This window comes from Sphaeramia orbicularis, chromosome 22 (assembly GCF_902148855.1).
Source record: "Sphaeramia orbicularis chromosome 22, fSphaOr1.1, whole genome shotgun sequence".
NCBI classification, from domain to species: domain Eukaryota; kingdom Metazoa; phylum Chordata; class Actinopteri; order Kurtiformes; family Apogonidae; genus Sphaeramia; species Sphaeramia orbicularis.
The window spans coordinates 49,641,231-49,667,611 of NC_043978.1; the positions used below are offsets into that span (position 1 = coordinate 49,641,231).

Below are 26,381 nucleotides of genomic sequence, written 5' to 3' on the forward strand. Positions count from 1 at the left end.
TCAAGCATCTGTTGACGTTTTGAGCTGCTGCAGTTCGGTATTGGTGTAATTCTTTTTCTGGCCCTTCTGGAAGACAGCAGCAATCTCCTCAAAGGTTTTGCCCTTGGTTTCAGGAACTCGAAGATAGATAAACACGGTGAAGCCCAGAAGCAGCGCAGCAAACAGGACAAACACATAAGGGCCCAGCCAATCCTGAAAAATTCAATAATACATAAAACATAAAGACAGGAGTCAGAAAACACGTCAGGAGTGATTTTGTGTGAATGAAGCAAAGACATATTGCAAGCTTTCAGTAAATTCAGTACATACGCTGCAAAAATCTAAATCTTACCAAGTGTATTTTTCTAATTTCTAGTCCAAATATCTCATCACCCTTAAAATAAGATGTAATCACCTCAAGAGTAACTAGTAAGTGAGATATAAGAACTAATTTTTAGACAATAGATCTTGAAAATCTTATTTCAGGAAATCTTACCAAGATAATTTTCACTTGTTCCATTGGCAGATTCTTTTTGCTTAATTCAAGACTTTTTTTGCTTAATTCAAGCAAAAAAATGGAACAAGTGAAAATTATCTTGGTAAGATTTGCTGAAATAAGATTTTCAAGATCTATTGTCTAAAAATAAGTTCTTATATCTCACTGAAAAGTTACTCTTTATCTCAGGGCTGTCAAACTCATTTTAGTTCAGTTCCATATTTAGCCCAATTTGATCTCAAGTGGGCCAAACCAGTAAAATAATGACTCAATAACCTATAAATAATGACAAATCCAAGTTTTTCTTTTTGTTTTAGTACAAAAAAAATCCCCAATTAAATTATGAAAATATTTACATTTTACAAAAAAGATGTGAATAATCTGAAAAAACAGAAATTTCATTTGAAAAATTAGTGCAATTTTAACAATATTATGCCTCGACTTATTATTTATACATGTACATTTACACACAATGTAACATAAACATTTGGTAACAGGCAGAATATTGTTAAAATTTTAGAGTTTGGAACTAAAATTTGAACAATTTCTACAATATTCCATCTCTTATTATTAACACAACTACAGATCACAGTGGATCCATAAATGCACCAAACATTTAGTAACAGGCAGAATATTGTTCAAATTGCACATTTCGGGTTATTCATCTTTGTTTTTATTTATGTATTTATTTACATTTTATTGTGAAAGAATAGTTTTGTAAATGTTAATATTTTCACAGTGTAATGTTATTTTTTTTTCACATTTTCTTTCCATGTAATTTTTCACAAAGAAAATTTGTCGTTGTCATTATTTATGGGTTATTGTGTTGTTATTTATACTGTAGATCACCTTGGTCTGTATGTGGAACCTGAACCAAAATTATTTGGACAGCCTTGAGTGTTCAGGTTAATTTTTGCATTTTCATCCCACGAGCCGGAATGGAACCTTTGGCGGGCCAGATTTGGCCCCCGGGCCACATGTTTGACACCTGTGCTTTAGGTGATTATGTCTTATTTTAAGTGTGATGAGATATTTGGACTAGAAATGAGAAAAAATAGACTTAGTAAGATTTAGATGTTTGCCCTGCATTTCCGTCCCCTTGTGCGTACCTGTATATATGGAAAGGTCATGCCAACGATGAAGTTACTGGTCCAGTTGCAGCAGCCTGCCAGAGCAATGGCCGCAGGTCGAGGTCCCTGACTGAACAGTTCAGCCACTATGAACCACGGAATGGGACCGGGACCGATCTCAAAGAACGACACGAACAGAAAGATCGATGCCATGCTGACGTAGCTCATCCACGAGTAGTCATTCTAGAAGAAAGAGTACCCAAGTCAAAAAAAAAAGAAAAAACGTCTCCTCTCTAGTGGTGGTGCACTAAAAACAAAAATATAAAGAAAAGTATCAAAATGAAGAAATATGACTTAAAATTCCTGTCAAATATCTATCTTGGTCTAATACCTGATGACATAATTAAAAGAGAAGACACTTACTTATTTAAAAATTTAATTCTTGCCTGCAAAAAGGTATTCACAAGGAACTGGTTAAAAAGTGACCCTCTTCAACCACAACAATGGCTGGACATTATAGAGGAAATATATTCCATGGAAAAATTAACATTTCAAGTGAGGATTAAGATGGGAACTTTTAAGCAAAGATGGGAGAAATGGATCATATTCAAGGACAGAAATTCTTGATATCAGATTGAGTACGGAAAAGCAGTCAAATGTATAAGGAACAACATCCCCCTTGTTGTATTGTATGTGTCCCCCCCCCCCCTTCTTTTTTTTTTTTTTTCTTTTTTTTTTTAGTGTTGTTACTGCGCTGCAAAAGTGATTTAAAACATTAAAATAAAGAGTATAAAAAAATTTAATAAATAAAAAAAATTGCTCTCAAATATCCCACAGTGTCCAACAGCTGAGGAATAGTCCCAGCTCCACATTAACCCTTTCATGCATGAATTATGAGAACCTTAATCAAGATTTTTTTCCTGAGTGTTTTTATTCCTATTTCGGCATGAAAAAAACAATGCGATAGAATTTTATTTTTATGAACCTATTTTTCACAGAGTTACAAAAATGTCCACTCAGCTGGACAGCATGCATTTGATTTTTGAAGCAAAGAAACATATATTTAAAACCCATCATCATAAAGTGATAGACTGTGTGAAAACTATGAAACATATATATTTTTTAATGCAGCTAATCTCATGCTTTCACACATTTTATCATATTCTAATACTAGTTATGGAGATAATACGCAAAAAAAAAAATGTTTGAGAAAATTAGCAGTTGATTTCCACTCAAACATGTTAGTGCAGAGCAGGTTTATCAAGAACAGAAATGTTACAGTAATGGTCTGAATGTCAGTGTAGATGATGCATGAGCGTCCACTGTGTTGGTAGATATCCTCCTGAGACCCAGGAAAGTGAACATTTTTAGCTTTTTTTTTTTTTTTTTTTTTATACATTAAACAGTTGTCTTGATTGGAAACTGCATAATGCAACAGTTTTTTCAGATACATTTTTTAAAATTATTTTCACTTATTTATTTTTTAAGGGAATGTCCTTCACAATGAACAGCATTTTTTTTTTTTTTTTTTTTTTTTTTTTGTGAAACTGTCAAACTTTAGTCCCCTACAGAGGACAAAAATGCATTGCTGGGTCTCAGGAGGACATGGAACTAAAACAACTAAACTCATGAATATACAAGAGAACAGCTGGAGAATAGGTGTCCACTGTAGTGAGCACTATGCATGAAAGGGTTAAATATCTTGACAAGTTGATACACTGTAAAAAATGACTGTAGAATTAACACCAAAAACTTGTAAAATTGCAACATAAAAAACGGTAAGTGACAATACAATGCAAAGTTGTTAATTTGAAAAAAAATTTGTGTTAACCATTGAATCAAATATAGCTGTAGTTTTTACAGGAAGAGTATGTGAACAAAACTAGATTTGTATGTAGAAATGATGGATTTCTGTTGTTTTATTGTTGAAATAACGGCACATTTGCTTTTTTCTTTTAATAAAAAAGTTATAAAAAAAGTAAACATTTAACAATTTAACATCTTAAATTTGTAAATTAATGGGGTGGGAGAGTTGGTAGAGCAGCTCGTCCAGTAACCAAAGGGTTGGTGGTTCAAATCCTGGCTCTGACTGTCCATATGTCAAAGTGTCCATAGAAGACACTGAACCTTAAATTGCTCCCAGTTGGACCTGGTGGATTTGGAAAGAGCTGTGGACACCATGAAGGTGGAGGAAATGTGCTGAATAAGTGCAGAACATTTACCGTTTAAAATGTTAAATCTACATGTTACTCCGTAAATATGTTTACAGTTGGATGTGTTTTGTCAGTATTGTTCTGGAAACCACAGCTGGCAGTTTTTTTTCCCGTAAAAACAACAGGATTTTTTTTTACAGTGTAGGACCAATATTTTTGGAAATATTAGTCATTTTGGAACACAATAGCCTTACAATCACATTGCTCGGTTGACCGGAAGTAAATTACCATGCTGTAGGACTTGAAATGAAGTTAAAAACAGGAACAACACTTTTACTAGCTTCAGTCTGTGACAGTTGACAGGAAGCGAAGCACCACGCTGCATGATGGGAAATGAAGTTAGAAACAGGAACGACCCATTTACTACCTTCAGTCCCTAGAAAATCTCTTTCTTCAGCATACCAACATATTTTGGACAATTCCATGCTCCCAACTTTGTGGGAACAGTTTGGAGCTGGCCCCTTCCTCTTCCAACATGACTGCGCACCAGTGCACAAAGCAAGGTCCATTTGGACATGGACGACAGAGTCTGGTGTGGATGAACTGGACTGGCCTGCACACAGTCCTGACCTCAACCCCATAGAACACCTTTGGGATGAACTAGAGCGCAGACTGAGAGCCAGGCCTTCTGTCCAACATCAGTGTGGGACCTCACAAATGTGCTTCTGGAAGAATGGTCCAAAATTCCCATGAACACACTCCTAAACCTTGTGGACAGCCTTCCCAGAAGAGTTGAAGCTGTTATAGCTGCAAAGGGTGGACCCACGTCATATTGAACCCATAGACTAGGAATGGGATGGCACTGAAATTCATATGTGAGTCAAGGCAGGTGAGCAAATACTTTTGGCAACATACAGGGTGGGGAAGCAAAATTTACAATGAGCATTTAGTTGTTTTTTCTCAGCAGGCACTACGTCAATTGTTTTGAAACCAAACATATATTGATGTCATAATCATACCTAACACTATTATCCATACCTTTTCAGAAACTTTTGCCCATATGAGTAATCAGGAAAGCAAACGTCAAAGAGTGTGTGATTTGCTGAATGCACTCGTCACACCAAAGGAGATTTCAAAAATAGTTGGAGTGTCCATAAAGACTGTTTATAATGGAAAGAAGAGAATGACTATGAGCAAAACTATTAGGAGAAAGTCTGGAAGTAGAGGAAGCAACAAAAAACGTACCTAAGCTTTTATTAAAGCTCTCAAATCCAAAATCCTAAAGGATCCAACCAAATCCATGAGAAAAACGGCAATTGAACTTGAGGTAGACATCAAGAGCGTTAGAAATGCAGTAAAATGATTTGAAGTTAAAATCTTACACAAGAACACCAAAACACTTGTTGACAACAGCAACAAATCCAACTTTAGCAATTTTTGGGAATCATGTTTATGGCCGCCTTCTAGCCCAGATCTAAACCCTCTGGATTCTGCTATTTGGTTTTAGAACATGCTACCAATAGAACATCACACAGCAATGTCCACTTTCTTTAAGATACTATTAAAGAAGAATGGGAGAAGTTGTCACCTGAAAATTTGAGGAACACTTGCACAAGTTTCAGGAAGCGTGTGAAGGCAGTTATTGAGAAAGAAGGAGGACACATAGAATAAAAACATTTTCTATTATGTACATTTTCTTGTGGCAAATAAATTCTCATGACTTTCAATAAACTAACTGGTCATACACTGTCTTTCAATCCCTGCCTCAAAATATTGTAAATTTTGCTTCCCCACCCTGTAGTGTATGTGCATACCCTCTATTGGACTGGTTTTACACAGGTAAGGGGCGTTCCTGTTGAACAAACCTGGAATTTGAGGCCCACAGTCATGGCGACAGCACAGCAGCACATCCCGGCCAAACCAGTCAGAGTCAAGGAGCGTCTGCCCGCTCTGTCCACCAGCACCACCTGGAAAATACCGAATGAGGTTCATACGTACGACTGTAGAATGTACGTCCACGCTCTAATCATGTCCTGTGTGTGTGTGTGTGTGTGTGTGTGTGTATTGTGCTGTATCTACTCACAGATAGCAGAGTGAAGATGGTGTTTATGACCCCCACCCCAATGGTTGCATAGACTGGCTGAGCAACTCCAGCTCGTTCAAAGATGGCCGTAGAGTAATAAAAGATCTGGAACAATATACAAGTGTAGATTTTTCAGTCACATGTAGAATGTTGTCCGAGCATGACCTAAGTTAACGCTGACGAGTTAGATACTCTGTTAATAAAGTCACACTATTGTATCATCCCTTATGCAAAGAAAATATATTTCTCTGTATATTGACTGTCAATATATTACTGACTGAAAAATATATTACTGTATAATATATATTTATATCTAAAATATACAGAATAATATATTGTATCAATATATTTTGTATTATATTACAATATATTGAAAAATACATAAGGAATTGCCGCTTTCCATATATTGAAACATATGACAATATATTTACTTATATATGTAAATATATGTCATTATATATTTAGTAATACACTTCATAATGTATGTATGCATATATACATACATATATTGTCAAGTGTATTACTAAATATATGTAATTATATATTTAGTAATACACTTCAAAAAATATGAATGTATATATATATGTACATCTTTTTCATCCTATGTTGCCAAAATGACTAAGAAGGCATCATTTTTCAGTTAACACTTTTTTCATGTATATCACGATGCATATTTTCATGAAATATGTTATTATGCATACCACGTAATGTAAGTGTTGATAAATATCTGCTTTATGTAAACTTGCGTCAATGGAAAGAGTTTCAATAAAACTATATGTAAAAATATAGGGCAGTTTTTGTCTTCATTGCAATATATGTTTTATATGTGTCAATATATGATTAAAGCATATATTGCAGTATATTGGAAAATATATGCACCACTTCCCCATATATGGAAATGTATTTTTTAATATAATGCATTATATTTTTCGATATATTGCCATATATTTTTGTTTCATAAGGGATTACTTTATTAAAATCAGTTTAATCTTGATAAAAAAAGTCCACACTCACAGCATTAATACCAGACAGCTGCTGGGAGAGGTGCATCATGAGGGCGACAAACAGCTGCTGTCTGTACACAGAAGAGCGGATCTTCAAGAGAACACAGAACATACATGAACTGGAGCTCTAAAGCAAAGGAAAGGCTAACAAAACAATATTGGACTAGATCAGGAGTGTCAAACTCATTTTAGTTCAGTTCCACATTCAGCTAAATTTGATCTGCAGTGGGCCGAACCAGTAAAATAATGACATAATAATATATAAATAAAATCAACTCCAAACTTTTCTCTATGTTTTTGAACGAAAAAATTAAATTTATATTTTGAAAACGTTTACAAACTATCCTTTCAAAAGATGTGAATCCCATGAACAAACTGAAAAAGTAAGTGTAATTTTAACAATATTCCGCCTCAGTTTATCATTACCTCCACCAGGAAGTATTGTGATCATTTTGCTTTGTGTGTTTGCGTGTGTGTTTGAGTGCTTTCCTTGTTCACACATGTACATTATAACTTACAGATCACATTGGATCTACAAACACACAAAACATTTAATAACAGGCAGAATATTGTTAAAATAGTATTTACTTCTCTTAAGACATTTCAGGTTGTTCATATTTGTTCAGGTTGTTCACATTTTTTTGCAAAATTATACTTTGTTTTAGTGTAAATACATGAAAATATTTACATTTACAAAGAGAAACATTTGAAGTTGTCATTATTTCTATGTTATTATGATAGTATTTTACTGAATCCTGCCCGCTTGAGATTGAATTGTTCTGAATGTGGAACTTGAACTAAAAGTATTGTTAATGTCTTAGTGTAATTTTTGCATTTCACAAATTCATTCCAAGGGCCGGACTGGACCCTTTGGTGGGCCAGATTTGGCCCCCAGGCCACATGTTTGACACCTGTGGACTAGATGTTTAGTACATTTCATGTAGAGCTAAGATTAATAACTGATTAATCCAATCGATTAAATAAAATATCTTTTTGAAGTATTGTTTCCTTAAAGGAGTGATATTTAGCTTTTTTTAAATGGAATTATGCATTTTTAAACATTTCCCTGTGGTCTACATAAACTGTAAATGCTCTGCTTGGGTCTGAATTCTTCATTAATTCAACTCCACAGGTCCATCTTCAACCCTATTTCTGAGTAATGAAACTTCAGGCCCCGCCCCCTCCAGATTATTGGCTGTGCTGCTCTGTCCCGTTCGACCAACAACTGAACATTTTAGGCAATCAGCTCGAAGTTTGGACATATTTTCAGTACGGACTACAACCGCTGCTGCTGACAAACAATTATGTCGTACTCTGAGAAACGTTCGTCAGAAGTCTGGACCTTATATGTGCAAATGTTGTGACGTAACTAGTTATAGACGTAACAAATTAAGCAGGAGTTAAAACAGGTTGTAGAAATCCACTCGATTTTTGTCAAAATGAATATAAAGATAGCTTTGCAGCACCTGGAGGGTTCAAATTCAAACTTTTTGAACTATTAGGGTCCAAATACACGAATACTAAAGACTAATAAAGACAAATACTAAAGACCAAAGACTAATAAAAGTGGGTTTAACAAAATATGACCCTTTTAATTTCATTGCCGCTAAACATTGGTTCTGCTGTTGTGTTTCACACGGACACTTATTGTGACGCACACGACACCAAGATCAGCAACAAACAAACAGAACTGAAATCCCCTAAATTTGCGTAACTTGCATTTACCAACACAAAGGTCCTTTGGGGATTCACTTAGATTGATTTCTTTTGCACAAAGACAGAAATAAGACCTCTAAGCAAATTTTTGCCTATACAAAAATCTAAATCTTGTAGCTTGACATAGTTTGCAACTTTTTTCTCTACTTGTGTCAAGGTTTTTTGTTTTCTTTATAGATCAGTTTCATGATGACGTAGGACGTATGCTGCTCGCGCACCTTGGAGGCAGAAAGCACACCGAGTTCGTAGCAAAACACTGACTGTAATTGTGAGCAATGCTGTCGTCTTGCTGTGCTGTGGTTTGTCAGAACAGAAAGAACTCACAGAGGGCTTTAAACTTCTACAGAATTCCTGCTGGCAAACATCCCTTCCAGAAAAATCGGTGAAAGTTATGGTTGCAGGCATTAAGACAGGAGAACCGGTCTGAGGAGGAAATTCAGAATGCTGGTCTGTGCAGTGCACACTTCAGATCTGGAGATCTACCATACAGAGGTCGAGTTAATCAAAAATATTCTGTCATTGACAGATTTTTTTTTCAAATGACGGAAAATTCTGAAGGCCGTCCGTCATTTTGACAGATTAAAATACTGAGGGTAATCGTTGTTCAGCTAACTTTAGCCAAAATTAGATGCTACTTTGCTGCGCAAACTGTGCAGACAGCCGAGGCTCCTTAGTTCTTTTAAAGCCCAGTAAATGTGATGGCACTGATAAACACGGTGTTAAAAGAGGGACTGGTGTGGTGAAGGATGACGGACAAGCAAGTTATACACCAGTTCTGATGGCATTTGGTGTGATATATGTACACATTTTGTACCTTTCATGTGTTATGGCACGTCAGTTTGTGTCCAGCTCTCTGGTTCACATAACCTGAACCCTAACCCTCAGTGCATGGGATGTGACACTGCATGAACAAACACAAGGAAAGCTTAAAATGTCTACAGATAACACACCAACTAAAAGTGGCGTAAATAATTATGCGAGCAGTGAAATCATGTTGGTTTATCAGCCAGCAGCAACTACAGCTGCTGCATCAGTGAGATGTTTTTGAACATTAAATACTACTAAATATATCTCATTATCATTAAAAAATAAAAATTTGAAATGACGGATAATAATATGTTATGACGGAATTTTTACGACCCTGTCCGTCAAAATGACGGACTATAAAAATGTCAAGTGCGACCTCTGCTGCCCACACATCTGTGCCAGTCTGCTTTTCTACTATGGGACAGCCTATCCCGATGCGGTTAAGTCAAATTATGCGGCTGTGAAAGTGAAGATGGGATCTGCTTTTGAACAGAAACAGTTCATGGACAGTTTTAGAGCTAACATATTTGCTCATTCACGAGTTCCGGGGGAGAGCCTGGAGGTGTATGTGAGCCGGCTGGTAGCTGGAACTGGTGTTTTTGCCTCCAAGGTGCGCGTGCATCACTGTTGTTAGTAAACATTGAAACTCATCTATTATTATTATTATTAAATGGGAAAATGTCCTCAGAATAATCGTAAGATGTCCTTGAGTTACCTTATGCGGAGTAATTTGAAATAATTATCTGCACAAATCCAGGTATCATTCATTGTATTATGTTAATGAGAGATATTCATTTGGATGATAAAAGGTTGTCTCTGTCCAACCCGATGACTTTTTTCAGCTTTGTCAGCTCTTCTACAGTTGAATAAAATAGATAAAGGCTGTGTTGTAATAAAATGCTACCTGATGGTTTTCCTGTTCGACCTACCAAAGAAAGGATGGACACCCTCGCCTCTCTGTCTGCCTCTTCTTTCTCTCTTCTCATTTCTTCCATATCAGAGGTTGCATCATATGGTCCTTTTAGTCGATACAGACCTGCATGAAAACATGCAGAGGATTCTCAGGTGAACGTTCACACCAGGTGGCCGAGTGCTTAAGGTGATGGACTGCTAATCCACTGGGTTCAAATCCCATCCTCGTCGAATGAGAAGGGTTTTGGGGGTAGAAGTGTCACTGGTTCGAATCCCTGGACTGGCAGAGAGTTGTTGGCTGATGTGCCTTTGAGCAAGGCACTAATCCCCTATTTGCTACGCAGCAGTGTGGGGTGTGTTCCTGCATGTTCTAGATATGGGTTAAATATTGAGGCTAAACTTTGGTGTGTGTTGCATGTTCATACGTAAACTCTCTCTTGCCTTTCTACATTTGTGCATTAACTGCGATATTTATTCTGTTCGTACAGATGATCCTAACCACTCCATAACTTGCACTTGTTTTTCTTTATCTGCGTGTAAAAGTTATTTTTACTAACAATTTATTGTCAAATGTTTCTGTTATATGTGTTTTAACTGTGTAATCTGTGTAACTGTCAATGGGATTTTTCCTGCACTGTAAACCCGGACTTTGTATTTACTAAAATGCTTTAATTACAATAATTTAAGTTTAAAGATTTAAGTTTTATTACATTACTATAAAATGTTCAGTATATTCTACTAATTTGTAGACATAGTCGGAAGTACGAAAAAGTTTAAGTTGAATGGATTTAAATCACTAAGTTTTAGTCATGACCACACCTTTTTATCTCCGCATTGCATTGTGGGTATTGGGCATGTTGTTGAAAATGTGTTCTTTTTCTGTGCAGGGGTTCAGCGGGGTTGTGGTGTTAGTGTTAATTTGGATTTAATGTGTGTATGGCAGTGTTTATTGGCCTTTTTGTGTTTGTTTTTGTATTTTTGTAGAGCTGCACCATGAGTCAGAGCCAGAGGAAGAACTATGGCTTTACTGTTCATCTGGAAAAGATCTTTCTCAATGAAAATCTTCATGCCTCACCAAAATAAAAGCACTTCCTGTTCTGGTAAATTACACAGCTCTACCTTCCTGCTTAACTTCTATTCACGTTGCAATATATTAAATTGAATAATTTTATAAAGCAATTTATATTGCAAAAGATTTTAGTTTAAATCAACTCGGAATGAGTCCTATGCACTGATGATATTAAGTTAGTGATTATCCGAAGCAACTGACATTGCAACAAATTTTAAGTTAAATTAACTTGGCATTTAGTGTGTTGTACTTAAAATAGCATTTCCATTCAAATCAAGCATTTAAGTTTAATACACTCAAGTTTTCATTACTCATTACTTAAATTTTTTTAAGGTAACCGGTTTACTCAATTTTTTAAAGTAAACTCAACTTATCCGGTATTACAGTGTGGTTAAATAAAGGTTAAATAAAAAACAAACAAAAAAAACTATATACTATATAAGTCCAATACTTAAATCTTTCCTCAGGTGATTGTTGTTGGTGTGTGCTGACACTTTCATGTGCAGCCATGAATCTAAAAGACACAGAGGATGAGGCCATATGTGTAACTCTTACTTTTTTGGGCCTCTTGCTCGTTTCCCCGCAGAATGTAAAGGTATCGTGGGCTTTCGGGACAGAACGGCAGCAGAAGGGATTGTAAAACAGCTGGAGCCCCAGACAAACCAAGTAAGATGGGCCACATGTCAGCATTTCCCAGAATGAAGTCCAGGCCTAAAACCTACAACACGAACACATCCACACGGAGCTGAGTTTACAGTGTGAACACAGGGTCAAACCCAGATGGATGAAGGTGCAGCTGTACACACTGCTCACCTGGCTGAGCAGGATGCCAATAACAATGGCCAGCTGGTGTAAAGCTCCCAGCGCTCCTCTGTAAGCCTTGGGCGCAATCTCTCCGATGTACATGGGCACTAGTCCAGACATCAGCCCTGATTCACACACAACAAACACTCATTAATTCAAAACACACACTCTGTTTAAACTCTTTTTAAAAGAAAATATTTGTAGGAGTCACCTCCATCAAGAAGATAATGTTTTTACTGGCAAACCATCATTTTGCACAAATTTTCCCAAAATTTTATGGGTAAGTTCTTGATGACAGTGACTACACATACAGACTTTACTGCAGTTCTAGTCCAAAGGTCAAAACCATTCATATTTAGTAAAATTACACAAATTCCCATTTGCAAACATACAGTGAAAGTTTAAAAAAAAAAATTAATAGCTGGGGGTTGTGTGGGGGGTTGATGGTGTCCTTCCCTCCTCAGCTCTGCATGCTGCCCCCCCCCCCCCCCCCCCATAGCCATATTAATTTAAATTGATTCATATAAACTCAAAACAGATAGTAACTGATACAAATACATTGTTACAAATATTAAATTATTTAACTCAGTGTATTGTGACTGCCCCCGCCGCTACCGCCGCCACAATAATACTAGCAAATTAGGCTACTGGTATTATTATTAAATATTTTTGTATTATTACAACAATTATTATTTTCCCCTCACTCCCTGTTGAGCCGCATCATGTAATAAATTCCCATTATGTAATAAAATTTTAAAATGTAATAAGAATGTCAGGTCATCTTGTAATAAAGCTGCATTATGTAATAAACTGACGCATTTTGTAATAAACTACGTCAACGCATTATATAGTAAATTTTTTCACATTATGTAGCAAGTTATTACAATTTGAGAAATTTATTTTAAGGCCGCGGCGCGCACAGCCGCACGCACGGGAAGGGCACATACACACAAACACAAACACACACACTAGTCATATACCGGCAAGAGGAGACAAGCTATGAACCCAAACATGAAGGTCCATGCAGATCAGTTCTGTCTTCTCCCCTATTCGCTGTGGTTCTTTCATAATGAAAGCTACAGGGGTTGGACAAAATAATGGAAACACCTTCACCTCAAGATGATAATGCCCCAATCCATACAGCTAGAATTGTTAAAGAATGGCATGAGGAACATTCTAATGAAGTTGAGCATCTCGTATGGCCGGCACAGTCCCCAGACCTCAACATTATTGAGCATTTATGGTCAGTTTTAGAGATTCAAGTAAGACGTCGATTTCCACCGCCATCGTCTCTAAAAGAGTTGGAGGGTATTCTAACTGAAGAATGGCTTAAAATTCCTTTGGAAACAATTCACAAGTTGTATGAATCAATACCTCGGAGAATTGAGGCTGTAATTGCCGCAAAAGGCGGACCTACACCATATTAAATTATATTTTGTTGATTTTTTAAGGTGTTTCCATTATTTTGTCCAACCCCTGTACTTGTTAGCACTAAACTAAAGTTAGCGTCTGGAGGCTGAACTTCGGTAAAGCTGAACTTGTCCATGTGTTTCTGAGGCACATAATAAGCAGCGTTTCCTTCCAAAGATAAATGGTCATCAATCTCTCCTCCCGACATAAAAATAAAGAAGTCATCTTATTATCGTCACTGTTAAACCTATCAGCCCCCTGTGCCTGTGTTCAACACCTGCAGATTCAGGACAGGATCACGGTGCCGACTGGACTCCGCGAAACACGTGGGGAAGTTACTTCAATAGGACTTTTTTCCCCCTTCAATTTTTCCATTTGACGGAAATCCATCGTGGTGACGGAGAACTTTTATCCCTGGGTTAGGGTTAGGGGTTAGGGTGAGGGTGAGGGGTTAGGGTGAGGGGTTAGGGTGCTTCTAGTTGTTAATTGTGTATCATGTATATGTTTTATGTTGTTTGGACTTTGTATGGCTGCTACCTTGGCCAGGTCACCCTTACAAAAGAGAATCCTAATCTGAATGGGACTTCCTGGTTAAATAAAGGTAAAACTAAAAAAACAAACAAACAAAAAAATTAATCATTTTGTTGTGGGCTGATTTGGGTTACATAAACATAAATAATATCAGTGTTTTATGGGACATGACATTTTTTTCAGCTGACTGTTAAAATCCCATCCATCCCCCCTTGGAGAGGGGGCCGGGCAGGTACACATTCCCGGGCCCCTTTTTTTCCCCAGTCCGCCCCTGCCTGCAGGACAGTGCATCCCATGACTTGCTTGACTGAATGATTTCTATTTCAGTTATTACAGTGAGTTCTTTACTGTACCGCAGTAAAAGCCTATAAGAGCGCGGCCTGATATGACCATGATGTGAGGCTTCCACATCCTGCAGAGTCCCATCAGAAGTCCAGCAGCTACAGCCAGAACGTTGACCATTAACATGCCTTTAACCCTGTGACACAGAGAGAGGATGAGGACATACAGAAGGACACATGACGGATAAAGGCATATATGATACAGCTGAAACCATTCACTGATTAATCGACTTGAATCAATTTAAAAAAGTATTCAGTTACAATTTTCTTGAATTGAAGCTTTGTTTCTTTAAAGGCGTTGGAGACTTTCGTGACCAATTTTTCATCAAATCTGTCAAACCTCAGTCATATCCTCAGTATCATGAATCTGTAAGTCTTTCTGTAAGTCATTACTCAGAAATAGGGTTGAAGATGGACCTGTGGAGTTGAATGAATGAAGAATTCAGACCTAAGAGTAGCATTTACAGTTTATGTCGACCACAGGGAAATGACTGAAAATGTATAATTCCATTTAAAAAAAAGCAAAATATCACTCCTTTAAGTAGTTGGATCCAAATGTGTTGAAGACTGTAGTGCACATATTATTTGTAGATGTCATTTGACTTTATTGTTGTTTATATCTATAGATATTTTTATATATACTTTAATACTGTTGTTATTGTTGTTTTTTGTATACAGCAGTAGCGATTTCTCACAGACTGCAAGGGAGGCCCGGCTTCCCCTAAAATTACGAAAATTAAATGGTTAAATATGTTCAGTTGTGTTGACATTTTATCGACTACAAATGTGTTAGAACACGTTCATCTCACAGACGAGTTCGTTCAAATCAGCTTTATCACAAACCAACGGACTCGATGTTGTTCACTTCTCCTCCATTCCCGTGTCTGTTTTCTCCTCCATCTCTGCTCAGTGCATTTGTCCGTAGACTGTGTCCGTCTCTGGGCTTCAATGGGACTGAGTGGAACAGTTCTTTTCATTGCCTCAAAACTGGACGGTAATTAGATAAATGCTACAATGTTGTCCCGCCCCCGGACGCCGGGCGTCTCTGGGGGTGAATGGAGCTGTGGGCGGAGCTCGGCTGGGCTGGATGCCAGAATCCCACGTGCTGATTGGAGGATCAGTCAAAAGGCTGAACCCCGTTTGACTGACAGCTGTTTTCAGATCTACTCCTTCACTGACAGGTCAGTTTAATACCGTCGCACATTCTGCTGTGAAAGAGAGAGAGAAACCACTACGAAATTACTTGTTTATTTCTTGCACTGTAAATAAAACACACTCATTGGACTTCCTTGTTTCAATTTAGCATAATTTCAGCGTTTTCTTGTTTCAGTTCCATAATTTAATCATTTCTTGTTCAAGTTTAATATTGTTTTGTAGATAGTTAAATCAATCAAACTGTCGGCTAGGTCGCAGTGAAAGGAGCATCTGTAGTTTAAAAAGGCTGAAGTCTTACACCCACAACACAATGGGCCAAGGCCGTCTGAGCAGAGAGGACACTGGTCCAGTCCCTGGAACAGACGCCTACTTGGTACGATAAGGTCACTGAGCGTTTTCTTAAAAAGGAACGGAGGGCCGAATTTATGTTTAAATAACTTGACAATTTTTTTTTTTGATGTAAGCCAACAATGAGCTTCCCCTGTCTGAAAGACGAGCAGCCGCCACTGGTATACAGATATGTTTTATATCCTTTTGCTTTGATACTTTTTGTGGTTGTAGCTTCAGTTGGTTCTGGAATAAAGGACAAGTTAATATTTTCAGACGTGTCTTTTTCCCATTTTTACTGCTTGTTTTTTTTTTTTTTTTCACCTACTCAAATGATTGTTTCATCTGCTCGAAAATAATTCATAAATTAATCAGTTACAAAAATAATCGATAGCTGGAGCTCTACTGCATAACATGGCATTGTTCTGCATTGATTCTGGTTTAAACTATTCAGTTCTTCCATTTCCTTTTATCTCTCTGTCTCCGTTTCTTATCATATTTGTTTTCCTTTGGACAAACATTCCTACGTTCTCACCTCCCTCTCATGTCTCCCACAAAACCCACCAGGAAGGACGATAACATGCCACCGATGGAAAATACTGCCACTGACAGTGACCAGTACATGATGACCACAGGGTTTTGTCCTGGGTTCAGCCGCTCTTCTTCTGTGCTGTTCTCTGATAGGCCGGCAGCCCTTTCTGACCACACCCCCAGGGCTCGCCCATATTCGTCTTCAATAACCTGCGATGTGGAAATGGTCATTCGGCTTTGGGCGCAAGCTCCCACGTAAACAGAGCCAAGTATCCAGAGTTGATTTATATACAAAAAAAAAAGTCACAGTGTGTAAAATCAGATGACTGATGATAGCAGAGTACTGGAACCCATAAAGACCCAGTCCTACTTCTGTGTCAGTTCCCAAGTGAATTCTTCTCTATTTAACCTTTCAGAAGTGATTTATCCCCATTTATTAGAATATTAGCTTCTGTATTTTGGGCTTTTTCTGTGAAAATCTGGCATTTTCCTATATTTAATTTACTGATCATGTAGATGTTCATAAAAGCTCAGATTAACAACATGAGATCATGAAATTTCGTAAATATACACGTCACGTTGAATTGGCATGTCATCTTTATGCATTATAAGATTTCCACATGTATGTTCACACTGTGGCAAATACCACACACTGAGGGTTAGGGTCAGGACTATGGTTATGGTTAGGGTCAGGGTTAGGGTTAGGGGGTTAGGGGGTTAGGAGGTTAGGGGGTTAGGGGGTTAGGGTCAGGATTATGGTTAGAGGGTTAGGGTCAAGGTTAGGGGGTTAGGGTCAGGGTTATGGTTGGGGGTTAGGGTTAGGGTCAGGGTTATGGTTAGGGGGTTATGGTTAGGGTCAGGGTCAGGGTTATGGTTAGGGGGTTAGGGTTAGGGTTAGGGTCAGGGTTATGGTTATGGTTAGGGGGTTATGGTTAGGGTCAGGGTCAGGGTTATGGTTAGGGGGTTATGGTTAGGGTCAGGGTCAGGGTTATGGTTAGGGGGTTAGGGTTAGGGTCAGGGTCAGGGTTATGGTTAGGGGGTTATGGTTAGGGTCAGGGTCAGGGTTATGGTTAGGGGGTTAGGGTTAGGGTTAGGGTCAGGGTTATGGTTAGGGGGTTATGGTTAGGGTCAGGGTCAGGGTTATGGTTAGGGGGTTAGGGTTAGGGTCAGGGTCAGGGTTATGGTTAGGGGGTTATGGTTAGGGTCAGGGTCAGGGTTATGGTTAGGGGGTTAGGGTTAGGGTCAGGGTTATGGTTAGGTATAGGGTCAGGGTTATGGTTAGGGGTTAGGGTTATGTAAACTGGACATCTTGGTGTAAACTGACACGCAATCAAATTGAAAAATACGCAAAAGGTCAAAAATGCGTACGTCTAGCACGTCAAATGTCATATGACCTGGTGTGGAAAACAACAAAATGTCATGAGCTCAGACTCCAGAGGGTTATTAAATCCAAAAAAGAGAAAACGAAACAAAAAGTGACTTTTTCAACAAAATCTATCGTTCACTGAACTGAACCCAGTGTGTCCATCCACTGTCACTGATCCAACTCCATGGGTTTGACTGGGGAATCAGTGTTGTAGAAGATGACGGTGTTTCCACGGTAACTTCCTCTGAACGTCCAAATGGGTCATATCTGATGACCACGAAAAGATAAATAACTGCATTTTACACCAGTTATTTACATGGACTGATAGAACGGCTTGGGTCAGCAGATGGTTTTGGTCGACAGTGAATGTTTGGGTCTTTATGGGTTCAGTCAGGGGGGTCAGACTCATTTTCTTCAGGTTCCACATTCAGCCCAGTTTAATCTGCAGTGGGCCGGACCAGGAAAATAATAACATGACAGCCAATAAATAATGACAACTCCAAATTGTTTTAGTGCAAAAAATAACATTAAATTATGCCAGTATTTACATTTACAAACTATCCAAACAAAAAGGATGTGAATAACCTGAAAAAAATACAATTTGTTAAGAAATATAAGTACAATTTTATCAATATTATGCCTTAACTTATTATTTGTACATATGCATATGTACAGAGCAGAGCTACAAAGGCACAAAATATTTAATAACAGGCAGAAAATTGTTATAATCGCACCAAATTTTCTTTAGACATTTCAGGTTGTTCATATTTGTTCAGGTTATTCACATTTTATTGTTAAAGGATAGTTTGTAAATATAAATATTTTCATTATTTAATGTTTTTTGCACTAAATCAAAGAGAAAAAATGGTGTTGTCATTATTTATAGGTTATTATGATATTATTTTAGAGTTCGATGCCCTAACTTGCACTTTGCAAATTAAAATCCTGCGGGCCGGATTAGAACCTTTGGCGGGCCGGTTTAGGCCCCGGGCCACATGTTTGACACCTGTGTTGTAGAAGATGATGGTGTTTCCACGGTAACTTCCTCTGAACGTCCAAATGGGTCATATCTGATGACCACGAACAGATGAATAACTGCATTTTACACCAGTTATTTACATGGACTGATAGAACGGCTTGGGTCAGCAGATGGTTTTGGTCGACAGTGAATGTTTGGGTCTTTATGGGTTCAGTCAGGGGGGTCAGACTCATTTTCTTCAGGTTCCACATTCAGCCCAGTTTAATCTGCAGTGGGCCGGACCAGGAAAATAATAACATGACAGCCAATAAATAATGACAACTCCAAATTGTTTTAGTGCAAAAAATAACATTCAATTATGCCAATATTTACATTTACAAACTATCCAAACAAAAAGGATGTGAATAACCTGAAAAAAATACAATTTGTTAAGAAATATAAGTACAAATTTATCAATATTATGCCTCGACTTATCATTTATACACATGCATATGTACAGAGCAGAGCTACAACAGCACAAAATATTTAATAACAGGCAAAATATTGTTAAAATTCAACTTAATTTTCTTTAGATATTTCAGGTTGTTCATATTTGTTCAGGTTATTCACATTTTATTGTTAAAGGATAGTTTGTTCATGTAAACATTTCCATAATTTAATGTTTTTTGCAGTAAATCAAAGAGAAAAAAATGGTGTTGTCATTATTTATAGGTTATTATAAATATAGATTATAGATTACATGGACTGATAGAACAGCTTGGGTCAGTAGATGGTTTTGGTCGACAGTGAATGTTTGGGTCTTTATGGGTTCAGCTCTGCCTCACTGGTTCCCACAGTGTTTTCTATTGAGTCATCCAGTCACACACACCAACCGTCTGGTTTTGTGGTCGTCCTGTTCTAACGTCTGAGTCACACTCAATCCCAAACATGTCAAGGTTCAAGTCTGCTCTTAATTGTTCAATATTTGATATTTAGTGGCATCTAGTGGTGAAGATGATGATTGCATCCAAAAATAACAGTCCCTTGTTATTAGAGTTTTTGTTTGTTTTGTCCATTCTTGGCTTTTTAGTGCAGTAGATGCAGTAATACGACTTAAAATTTGATTCAATGCACAAATGAAAGCACAAAAAAATCTCACGGTAATACATATTATAACCCATTCCTGCAATTCTATCCTCTTAAATTTTCCAAAATATTACACACTGGACCTTCAAAACAATAACACTGGTCAACAACAAATTTATTGTTTAAGTTTTTTGAGCTGATTTAGGATAATTTTGGTGTGCTGAATCCAAAAATCACATTCATTTTGCTCAATCAGGTCAACTTTCTGAACTATGCTACATATTGGCTTTTTAACATTTTTTCTTACATTTATGGGCATTTTCACATCATATGATACAAAATTCTTTCATATTCCTTGCAATAAACGAGTTCTGAAGATTTTACTTTTGCCAATTTATGATTAATGTTTTTTTTAATATTACAGGTGAATGAAATGGCTTCGACTAGAAGATCTTGCAAAAATAAGCCTTCTGCTCCATCTGCGGTCAAGGCCGCCTTAATGCACGGGCTAACCGGGGCTGAAGTCCAGGGGCCTACTGACTTAAGGGGCCTATCATTTTACGGACCTGGTAAGCATATAAACTAACATCGATTTGTAATTTGTCAGTTTTCCTGTCAATCTTTTTATACGTACTGTACGCACATCTGAAGATGCTTATTGATCCCAGTTGGTAAGCCCAGCCCCGCCCCCATGTGTCAAGAGGTCACATTCAATTAGAAAATGTCAGGGAAGAAGAAATTTGAGAGCGGTGCCCACAAAAGAAAACTGGCACGAGAAAAGCATGATCGAGAGTCAGAATTATTAAAGAGCATGCGGTTGAGTTTACGCCCATGTGCAGGTGCATGGGTTCTCAGGCTTTATACTTTGATCTGTTGCTGCTGTTAAACAAATGTTTTTCTCGACAGTTGATGGTTGTTGATAAAAAATTTTTTTTATCATTTTTTATCGTAAAGTCAAACTTCCATCCATCTTGGTTACAATCTACTCACTGTTGTAGGTTACCAAGATATTATATTTTATAACGAGGCTTGTAATTTTGAAGGATGGGATGGGGGGCCTACAACACCTGCCTCAGCCCCGGGGCCTACCATTAGGTTAAGGTGGCCCTGTCTGTGGTGAATACACCATTGTACCTAACAGGAATCAAGTCACAAGTTTCATAAAGTGTGCTTACCAATCTTATTACCTCCGCCAAGGAGGTTATGTTTTTGCCAGGGTTTGTTTGTTTGTCTGTTTGTTTGTTTGTTTGTTTGTTTGTCTGTCCGTTAGTGTGCAACATAACTCAAAAAGTTATGGACAGATTTTGATGACATTTTCAGGGTTTGTTGGAAATGGGATAAGGAAGAAATGATTAAATTTTGGTGGTGATCGGGGGTGGGGGGGCCCACGGGGGGGCCCATTTCCAACAAACCCTGAAAATTTCATCAAAATCTGTCCATAACTTTTTGAGTTATGTTGCACACTAACGGACAGACAGACAAACAAACAAACAAACCCTGGCACAAACATAACCTCCTTGGCGTGGGGGGGCCCATGGGGGGGGCCACTGATCAGCCTTGGCGGAGGTCTGCGCTCTCCGAGTGCTTCTAGTTTTGGTATTAATTATTATATTTTGTGAGAAGATCAAATTTTTCAAAATCAAATTAACAAAAAAAAACCCTGACCTGATTGAGAAAAACAGATGTTATTTTTGGGATTTAGCGGTGCAAAATGGTCCTAATTCAGTTGAAAAAACCTAGACAACTTGCAAAAAACATTTTTTGTAACCCAGTGTTATTAATGAGCACATTTATCTTTGTATTGTTCAAGTTATGTTTCGGCCAAAGTTACACATTCTTATGTAGAACGATAAAAATTGTGAAAAAGTGTGCCACCCTTTACTGGTGTCCCATTGGCTCAGTTTTTGGTACAGATGTTCACAATGGCAATAGGAACGAGGCCAAATACGATCTGGCGTAATTTAGAAAACTTTGACTTCTACCATCAGATTGTGAACCACCTGAACCACTCGTCTGTGGAGCCTGCACATGGAGCTCCTACCTTCTGAGGGGCGTTGATGACTCCTACGCTGTATCCATACTGCAAAGAGCCCAGAGCCGCCGTGAAGACAGCCACAGCCAGTGTACCTGTTAGCTGCTGCAGGACGGACATGGAGCAAACATTCTGACAAATACACTCCAATGCACCAGCAAATACAGTCTGATATGCGTGTGCACAGAAGAGCAGAAAAATATCAGTATGAACACAATCCCACAGCTGTTATCACACATCCAATGGGAATGAAAAAAGCAAAATAAAGGTTTACCAAGGACTTAGAGTCACATTGTCCTATTAGACAAAGTCATTCATGCAATAGGAGTGCAGTGTGTAGACTGGGATGTATACAGAGCAATAGTGTGTTTTTTTTGTTTTCATTACCTACTTATGTGTGCATGTACTACACTATTCATCCTGAGAGACGGACTGTGTGTTTGCATGAAGTCACTCTATTCAAGGTAATCCATCTGAGTTTGTGAAGCCTTACAGCAGGGCTGTCAAACTCACTTTGGTTCAGTTCCATATTCAGCCCAATTTGATCTCAAGTGGGCCAGACCAGTAAAATAATGACTTAATGACCAATAAATAATGACAAATCCAAGTTTTTCATTTTGTTTTAGTGCAAAAAACCCCAATTAAATTATGAAAATATTTACATTATACAAAAAAGATGTGAATAACCTGAAAAAAACAGAAATTTCATTTGAAAAATTAGTGCAATTTTAATAAGATTATGCTTGACTTATTATTTATACATGTACATTTACACACAATGTTCCATAAACATTTGGTAACAGGCAGAATATTGTTAAAATTTTGGAGCTTGGAACTAAAATTTGAACAATTTCTCCAATATTCCATCTCTTATTATTAACACAACTCCAGATCACAGTGGATCCATACATGCACAAAACGTTTAGTAACAGGCAGAATATTGTTCAAATTGCACATTTCAGGTTGTTCATCTTTGTTTTTTATTTATGTATTTATTTGTATTTTATTGTGAAAGAATAGTTTTGTAAATGTTAATATTTTCACAGTGTAATCTTATTTTTTTCACTTAAATTTTTTCCACATAATTTTTCACAAAGAAAATTTGTCGTCATTATTTATGGGTTATTGTGTTGTTATTTTTACTGGAGATCACATTGGTCTGTATGTGGAACCTGAACCAAAAGGATTTGGACAACCTGGACTGTTCAGGTTCATTTTTGCACTTTCATCCTGCGGGCTGGAACGGAATGTTTGGCGGGCCAGATTTGGCCCCCGGGCCACATGTTTGACACCAGTGCCTTAAGAGTGTTCTACACGTAGTACTCACAATCACCAATAACAATCCATCTAAAAAATACACTTGATGCAACAGTACACAGTAAATTTGCCAGTGTAAAAAATGCAGTGTCAAAGTATTTTAATTCTTTCGGAGTTATTCCAACAATGGACAGAGTAAAATTTAACAAAATAATTTCCAGTGTCGGTGAAAATAATTGGAGTTAAAAGAGGTTTTACACTGTCAGTGTCATATATTCAGTGTTCAAGTAAATCGACTCTCTCAAAGTTAATTCAACACCAATAAGAGCAAGATACCTTTCAGTGTTAAAAAATAATGACTCTGAAAAGCCCCGCCCACCAACCTCCGTGCTCAAACTGAGTGAAAAGTTGGATTGTGGCATCACCATCTTCCTCGCATCGAAAAACAGCGTTTGTAAGTTTGTGTAAATAAACTCTGGCTTTTGTTATTTCATCCAAGCAGAATCTGTGCAAGAATAAAGTTACGTCGTCATCGTCAGTGTTGGGTACGTGTTTTCAAATACCGAATTTCAAATGGATAACGTGATATTGGGTCGGCAGCTTTCATTGTACATGTCATTTTATGTTTATTTTTAATTGTAATATTTCATTTTTACTTGGGATAAATTGGGAACAGAAATAACTGTCTTTTTTTGGCCCCTGCAGACACTGGGACTATAGTAGATCATATGTAACACTGGTAGGAAGTAAGTTAAAAATCAACACTCTTTGGAGTAATTTATTCACCAACATGTAGTGTTAAGTAGGTTTAACACTGGAAAAGTTATTTCTTAACACTTAACTCTTCGGTGTTGAATGTGAATAACACTATGGGTGTTACTTCTCACTTGATTGACACTAATTAGTGTAGTGTAGTGTAAAATAATAACTCTTACTAGACTAAAAGTGACTCTGGAACTGTAACTCTATGTTCAGTGTAAATTTTACACTTTGTAGATTGGGACCATATGTTCACTGAGGTAGTGTTAAAATTAACTCTTTAAGTCTTACATAATAACCGGCGATTTTACTGTGTATAATGCTTAAAAATGATGACATTTACACTGGAGTGTCAAACAAACTCTGCAGATTAGATCCCAGTCATCTGTCTGATCATAAGCTCAATGCAACATTTACAACCAACTACTGAGTGCAATCCCTTTAAATCTAAGACACAATAACAGACAATCAAAAGCGTCTACCAGGAAACCATACGGGTGTAAAACTGGCATATAAAAATGAAATGGCACAATGTAACCACCCTATAAAATAGGCATAAAAGAATGTTTTTCAAGCAATCTCTTACCTTGCCAGACTCCATGACTCATTCGCTCTATGAACCCGTCCCCAGCCAGGAGGTAATGATCAATGAAAGTGGCTGCTCGATCATGCACCGTCCACTCACTAATCGACCACCACATGCATGCACACATGAACATCCACACACACACACACACACACACATACACACACAAAACCAAATCTGACAAAAAATTAGAAAGCATCGTTCGAATGTTTTCTCACATTTCCCAGTGAAAACGATGAAATCCTAATTATAGTGACAGAGCAGTGACACAATCTGGGCTGTAGTCGAAAGAGGTTCTTATGGGATGTGTTCCATGTTAATGCAAAACATACATGACTGGATATGGTGTATGTAAAAATGAATGATGGAATACTGACAGAAATTAAACACATGACGACAAAGCATGTTACTATTCATATTAGAAGTTATATAGTGTGATAGTAGTATAGCCATCTGGCACACACACACACACACACACACACCATTATGGTTAATGATATACTTGGAAGGTTGGCCAAAGTCTGAGCGTCAATGATAACCGTGATACAAATGTGCACGCTTGTAAAAACAGGTACGAAGTTCTCTGTTCGTGGACAAATTCATTTGTTTTTATCAACAATGGAATCCTTTTTTCTCTACTGTCAACCAGAGTGTCCTGCTGTCACCTACGTCCTTTTGATGGAGACATGTGTTGTTGGTTTGCACTGTATTGACTCAGTCCTGAGTATTGTAAAGAGGAGTTGATAACGTTATTTATCTTGTTGCTTTTTTTGTTTTTCTATCCTTTTTTTTATGTTTATGCATTTGGCAGTTGCTTTTTTCCAAGGTGACTTACAGGGGAAAACCAATCAAATCACTCAATCAATCAAATTTTATTTATATAGCGCCAGATCACAAAAAGTTATCTCATGACACTTTATCTATAGAGTTGGTCAAAACCAGACTCTAAGCCAGGCGGGTCAAACTCATTTTCTTTCAGGTTCCACATTCAGCCCAATTTAATCTGAAGTGGGCCGGACCAGTAAACTAATAGCATGATAGCCAGTAAATAATGACAACTCCAAATTGTTTTAGTGCAAAAAAATAACATTCCATTATGGCAATATTTACATTTACAAACTATCCAAACAAAAAGGATGTGAATAACCTGAAAAAAATGAAATTTGTTAAGAAATATAAGTACAATTTGATCCATATTATGCCTCGACTTATCGTTTTTTCTACATATGCGTTACAGATCAGATCTACAAAGGCACAAAACATTTAATAACAGGCAGAATATTGTTAAAATTGCACTTAATTTTCTTTAGACATTTCAGGTTGTTGATATTTGTTCAGGTTATTCACATTTTATTGTGACAGGATAGTTTATTAATGTAAACATTTTTATAATTTAATGTTTTTTGCACTAAATCAAAGAGAACAAAAATGGTGTTGTCATTATTTATAGGTTATTATGATATTATTTTTGAGTTCGATGCCCTAACTTGCATTTTGCAAATTCATTCTGTGGGCCGGATTGGAACCTTTGGCGGGCCGGTTTTGGCCCCTGGACCGCATGTTTGACACCTGTGCTCTAAGCCAATTTACAGAAACCCAACAGAATCCTCCAGGAGCAAACACTTGTGACCGGTGACAGTGGAAGGAAAAACTTCCCTTAAACAGCAGAAACCTGGAGCAGACCCAGACTCCTGGAGGATGGACGTCTGCCTGGACCAGTTGGGGTTAAAGAGAGAAGGTAAAGAAAGAGAAAAAGAGAGAGCGATAGAGATAGAGACTAGGGGAGAGGGGGAGAAGGGGGGAGTAGGGGGAGACACATGGAGGCAGTTGAGGATAAGTGAGCGGTGATGATGAAGGCAGGAGAGAGGCAGGACCACCGCAGCAGGTTCAGAGATAATCCTGGAAGAATCTGTGATAATCCTGGGAAAAACTTCATTAAACTAGAAGCA

General features: G+C 37.6%; 1 protein-coding gene across 1 annotated transcript; it reads right to left on the reverse strand.

Annotated features, from left to right (window-relative positions):
- slc2a2 (solute carrier family 2 member 2) lies at positions 1–24,447 on the reverse strand. The gene is made up of 12 exons (XM_030126934.1): positions 24,433–24,447; positions 21,840–21,935; positions 16,393–16,598; positions 14,388–14,512; positions 12,103–12,218; positions 11,845–12,007; positions 10,238–10,344; positions 6,796–6,876; positions 5,782–5,886; positions 5,564–5,665; positions 1,585–1,788; positions 1–192 (listed from the first exon to the last, which is right to left on the reverse strand). The coding sequence occupies exons 1-12, from the start codon at positions 24,445–24,447 to the stop codon at positions 1–3; spliced, it is 1,512 nt and encodes a 503-aa protein (XP_029982794.1).
- Between the last annotated feature and the right edge of the window lie 1,934 nt (positions 24,448–26,381).